General features: G+C 35.0%; 1 protein-coding gene across 1 annotated transcript; it reads left to right on the top strand.

Moving 5' to 3' along the window:
* Nucleotides 1-259: 259 nt before the first annotated feature.
* On the top strand, nucleotides 260-5,058 carry timm17a (translocase of inner mitochondrial membrane 17 homolog A (yeast)). The gene is made up of 6 exons (XM_007548278.2): nucleotides 260-361; nucleotides 1,984-2,083; nucleotides 2,355-2,418; nucleotides 2,651-2,779; nucleotides 2,913-3,023; nucleotides 4,218-5,058. Exons 1-6 carry the CDS (start codon nucleotides 336-338, stop codon nucleotides 4,292-4,294), a joined length of 507 nt encoding a protein of 168 aa, XP_007548340.1. The 5' UTR covers nucleotides 260-335; the 3' UTR covers nucleotides 4,295-5,058.
* Nucleotides 5,059-6,000: the final 942 nt, after the last annotated feature.

Genomic DNA, 6,000 nt, shown 5'->3' with positions numbered 1-6,000 from the left:
AGCTGTGGTTGTTTTAAAGTGCTTTATAAATAAAGTTGGTATATGGTATATGATACTAATTTCCCGTTGGGATAAATAAATAATTTTTGAATTGAATTAACTGTGTTTAATGAATCTGTATTACTGAGATAGACTTTCTGAAATCAGCTCAAAAAACATTAACTTGCACGATTTTCCATTTTTCCGAGTTGTAAACTGCAGAGTAAACCTGACTGTACACACATTTACTCGATAGAGGGCAGTATTCAATTTCAAAGTTGGTTAACCATTAGCTAATCAAAATAGAAAAAAGACGAAGGAGAACTTACGTCAGGGGGGAACATCGATAGAACAAAATGGAGGAGTATGCTAGAGAACCATGGTAAGTTTTAAAACAACAAAAACACTGTTTTAATGACATCAGCTAAAAAACAAAACCACGGTAGTTGCTTAAATTTGAATAGGGATCTTATTCTGTGTTTATCGTTGTTGACAATGTTACCATCTGTAGGGCATATGAAACACATAATCAGCATCGGTAAGCTGGCTAACATTAGCTGTAATGCTAACACCCCATAGCAAATGAATAGGATGAGTGTGCTAACATCAGGTTTCATGCCTAGAATCACGTTGTTAGTGACCTTGTCGGCTTTTTCGCCCACATGTCACTGTAAAACATTCAGTGACTAAAGAGTAACGGAATGTGAACAATAAACTGCACATCGTTTGCTTTTTCCTGTTACCGCTAATATAAAAGTTGCTGTTTGATTTAAATATTTCAGTTATTGTTGATTAGCTGTTAGACCAGTTAGCTAGCCATTTCCATGCTAACTATCCATGATTACACAATGTAGCAGTTTTAGTTTTCGGTTTATACTTGACTTGAATGTACGTGTAAAGGGAGGTTTAAATCCGGATTTGGCGTCGCAGAGTTTTAGATCACCTTTGTGTAGAGAAATGTAATCATAGTTGTGACAAAACTATGTCATAACTAGTATGTCTGATGAGATAAAGGCTTATCATCTTAAGCGTTTAAAATGAAAACGATCATTTTGAATTTTATGCTTATTTTTCCACTGTGGTTACAGTTTATAGCTACTAGTTTAGATTTAAAAAGCTTAATGTAACATTAAATGTTCGAGTTAGATTGACACTTATATCACCTTGAGGGGATATTGGCATTTATAATCAGCTGCCTGTGTTATTTATTGTGAATCAATAAATATTTTATATTCTACTGGTAAAAGAAAATGCTCCAACCAAACAATAGCACAGAATTTTTTTTCCCCAATTTTATTTACTTTTTTATTGTTCTTTAAACCAAACCACTAAGGGCATCACCTACACAGCTCTAAATAGTTAGGTTCCTGATTATATGTCATCTTTTGACTGAACTAATGGCTGCTTGTAGCCTCTGGGCTTTGTGGCTTAGGGTTATTTATGAATTTACTTAAAAAGGACATGATCATTTAGGAAAGATTTATCTGTAATATGTGTAGTGGGTTTTTTAATTTGAGGGAGGTATGACAAGTTTTTAAAAATGATTTAAATATAACAAAATACATATATGCTATAAAGAAAAATATAATACAGAATGCATATTCTCTAGGTTGATCTTTCTGTTCTCTGTGGATTGAAATTAAATCAAGCAATTTGAAGCAATTTTGAAGGACTTTTGCTTTTAAGATTGTTTTAGAAAGTGGAAGAGCAAATATTGGACTCATGGTTTTTGCACATTATTGCCATTTTGTTATTATTGTTAAACAATTGTATTTACCAATAAAATTGCTGTAGCGTAATTTCCTATTATTGTGCAGCAGTCGCTGTTGTCTGTATTTAGCCAGTGTTATTGTAGTCATCTTGGATGTTATTTTTTAATCATATTCACCAGAGTGTCCTCATGTAACTGACACACAAACAGCATCTCAGATATTTTTTAAATGCAAATGCAGACTCAGGATATTTTATATTTATTATATTGCTTACTTTCTTTCTGTCTTTCAGCCCCTGGAGGATTGTGGACGACTGTGGTGGAGCTTTCACCATGGGAGCCATTGGAGGAGGAATATTTCAGGCAGTGAAAGGTTTCAGAAATGCACCTTCGGTAAGTTACCAGGCCACAGTGTGTTTCAGACTTCTTCTTAATCACACACTTTCAAAAAGCCAGCGCTGGCATCAAGCACACTGGCCTTGTGGCTCTGAGGCTTGCTCAAGGATACTGTGATTTATGAATGGGGCCTTGGTCTGTGTTTATTTGAGTTGAAACACGGTCATTTCCACTTGTAAAGATTTGTTTTTTCCATCTTTTAGTTTTTACCAATAAGAGCTGAGTACTGATTTCCACTAATCAGTGTTATTGTTGCTCTTGTTTGCAGGGGATGAGCCACAGAATGAGGGGAAGCTTAACTTCCATCAAGACGAGAGCTCCACAGCTAGGAGGTAAGAATAAATACCCAAAAACAAGTTGCTCTTTTATAAACATTGTCTGCAATCTAGTTTCCTTTTGATCACTAACACATTCACAGCTCAGCTTTTCTTAACTGACGTCATTTTCCTGTTATCTAAACTACTTTAAGGTTTTGCTATTTGTTGCAATCAGTTGCAATCATGTAAACAGTCAGTCAATGCCTTCAGTTTTCTCTCTATTCTTTTGTGCGTCTGTGTTTTTCAGGTAGCTTTGCAGTGTGGGGAGGCCTCTTCTCCATGATTGACTGTGGTTTAGTAAAAGTGCGAGGCAAAGAGGATCCCTGGAATTCAATAACAAGTGGGGCCATGACAGGTGCGATCCTCGCTGCCAGAAGTGAGTACATTAAGCGGACATTTTTAAAAAATGTCAGATTTTTTTTATTTTGCTATTTATTTTATATCCAATTATTTTTTATGCATTCTGAACTACAAGTTTCTCGTATTAAAGCTGCTTCTTGTGTCCACAGATGGACCAGTAGCCATGGTGGGCTCAGCAGCGATGGGCGGTATTCTGCTGGCTTTGATAGAAGGTGCTGGGATCTTGCTTACAAGGTTTGCTTCTGCACAGTTCCCAACTGGTGAGTAAAACGTTCAGAGTGCTTTTTTCATTAAACTCTCCACCATTGTTTAACATTGTGTGTAAAATCAAGTTTTAAATGTAAAAATATCTGAGTATAAGCATCTGTATTCTAACTAAAATGCCCTTCTGGAAGATTATTTTGATGTGAACTTTAGAATCACTTCAGCTTGCTTGAGCTAAATATGAAGGATGGAAAAAATGTTGGCTGTAAACCAGCTTTACTGCTGGTTACTCATCACCTGACGTGTATGTTTACTTTACTGTAACAGAGTTAGTAACCTCCCTTCCTGCTGATATTGTTCAAACAAAACAGTCTCTCGTCTCCAGGCAAATGGACACAGATGTTATTAACAACAGGTTTATTATTAGAATTATGTTCAGTGTTCTAATTTAATCCAGGGAAATAAAATGCCGGCCAACTAAATATTTGATTTATTTGATGGGGGTTAAAACATTGATAACACTGTAGGAGTTGATAAGCCCTCCGAAAATTAAGGTTAAATTATTATTAGCAATAATAAGAGGTTATGACAGTATTAGAAATTGGAGGGGAGACAAAACATGAGTTAAACTCTTTGACAAATTTTCACTAAGAACATTTTAAAAAGGTCTGGGTTATTGTTGATAGTGATAGATACGATCACCATGTGTTTAAAAATAACATTTTCTTTCTGAATAAATTTTCTAAAAGAAGAATTACAGCTCTGGATTAAAGAAAGTGATTTTTTTTTGTTAGTAAAAGGGTCTGTAAGTTTAAAATTTTGATTTTACAGCCTCTTTTTTTATACCAACTTTAAAAATAAATAAAGCAACTGTGTCATTAGTTAAATATTGATTATAGCTGTAGCATGTTTCCAAAATCGGTGAGTATCATTTTGCAGTAATGATATACACATATATTTTAAATAACAGCGATTTTGACATTTTGAAAATGAGAAATTAAATGTACTTTATTTAGAATTTGAAAAAGAAATGCCTAAAGATATTCAATTTAGGCTAAAATAGGTTAATTCCTTTTTCTTTTTTTTAATTTCCAATATCCAGAGTACAGAGTGAAACAATCATGCGATAGTGACTCGATGAACGGTTTTGACATGCAATGTGCTCAAACGTCTGATTAGATGTTTGTTGTTTCAAACTTCCCACCGGCTCCCACATTGCTCTCACATTTATGTTTGTTTTTCCTCCTCAGGACCCCAGTTTGCCGAGGAACCTTCCCCCGCTCCCATTCCCACCTCTCCCTTCGGGGACTATAGACAATATCACTGAGAGGGCCACACTCCCCTCTTTTATCCACTAGATCTTTTTAAATTCCTTGCTGAAGAGATGAAGGTGCAGACTATCATCTTGTTTTTCTGTTAAAAACTACACCCGCTGTCATGACCTCATGATCTGTTACGGGGGGAGCGAAGGACGGAACTCATCATCATTTTTCTTCTTTTATGAGATGTACAGATCTGCCTTTTGCCATTCTCAGCCTTTTCGCGTGCATCTGTGTTGCTCGGAACAGCGTTGGGGTGAAAGTTGTTTATTTGGGACGATGAGATGCACTTTCTGCTTTGGTGTGACGTACATATCCTTACAGACGAGCTGTGATGGTGTTGAATCTCAGAAAAAACACATCACGCATGAAACGTAAAAGAAGTTTGGCTTGTATTAATTTATGTCAGTTTTTTTTTTTCATTTTTTATTTTTATTTTGTCACACGCTTGAGTTGGCCGGCAAATCTGTGCTGGCCTTCCTCTTTTATTCAGTAAAATAGGGAAACTTCTTTCAGAAACAGATCCATTCCTGAAATAGTTTGTTTTTGGGTGAATTATTTATTTTTAGATTGTAAAGAGTTGTATCAAATTGTTCTGTTTTCTGTGATAGTAATTTTTCCATTCAACACAGTGTGAAAAATACTACTAAGGCTAAAGAATGGCACCGGCAGTTCATTTCAAGAGAGCAACTGAAGCAAGGGATTGATGTGTGATGTATTAAATCTGTATAACAGATTGTACTATGGTACAATAAAGATATTAATTGTTAAATGTTTGCTGTACCATTCAGTTTTGGGTCAAGATTCAGTTGTAACATTTTAATAGTTTGGCCTGCTGCCTAAGCAGGTTTCAGTTTATCCACTAGAGGGAACTCTTCCTGAAAGCGCCAAGACCAAAATCTCTCTTTTTTTCCCCAACTGGGCAGCTTTCTCGTTAAAGTTGTACAAGTGACACATGAGGGAGCACTTTACCGACATTTTTATGACGATTCAGACACTAACCATTATTAAACTTGGTTTGTGTCTGAATCGTCAAAAACAAAAATACCTTATTGTGAATTTGTTGTGCAAATTTTTACTTGTAGAAGATAAAGTTCTGTCATAAGATAAACTAGCTCATGATTAAAGGGAGCACGTCCATTAAGCAATGAAAACCACAATGTGTTTGATAGCATTTAAAAACATCCAGAATCAAGAAATTTTGAATCAAAATATCTTCTAAATTATTTTTTGCAATATAAATGGACATTAATTTTGCCCAATAACAGCATAGTGAAGAGTACAAGTACAGTGCCAAGCAAAAATACAAATATAGCTTGAACTTCTTTATATTTTGTCTCTTTAAATCCATTAATTTTGATGTATTGTCAATGATAGACCAACATAAACTGTGTTACAGGGAAGTGGAAGCACAATTATACACTAAAGTGTGCATGACACACTTCCCAGAATATTATTTATAAAAACTGTGAAAAAAATGTGTCATTTGCCCTTCTTTTTATAATTGTGTGTGTTGGTTTATCAGGGGAAAAAAAATCACAGAAATCTACATTGAGGTTTGTGGTTATAATTTGAGAAAATGTAAGCAGTTTTAGGGCTATAAATATTTTCAAAACACACTTTCTGCTTAGAAAAAGTAAATGTTTACCGAAAAGAGAAGACCTGAGACTGCTGATACTTGCTGTATTTCAACTGGATAACCTAACATCGGTTC

This window comes from Poecilia formosa, unplaced genomic scaffold (genome assembly GCF_000485575.1).
Source record: "Poecilia formosa unplaced genomic scaffold, Poecilia_formosa-5.1.2 Scaffold2, whole genome shotgun sequence".
NCBI lineage: Eukaryota > Metazoa > Chordata > Actinopteri > Cyprinodontiformes > Poeciliidae > Poecilia > Poecilia formosa.
The sequence above is the reverse complement of the archived record's forward strand: the minus strand, read 5'-3'. Positions and strand labels throughout refer to the sequence as shown.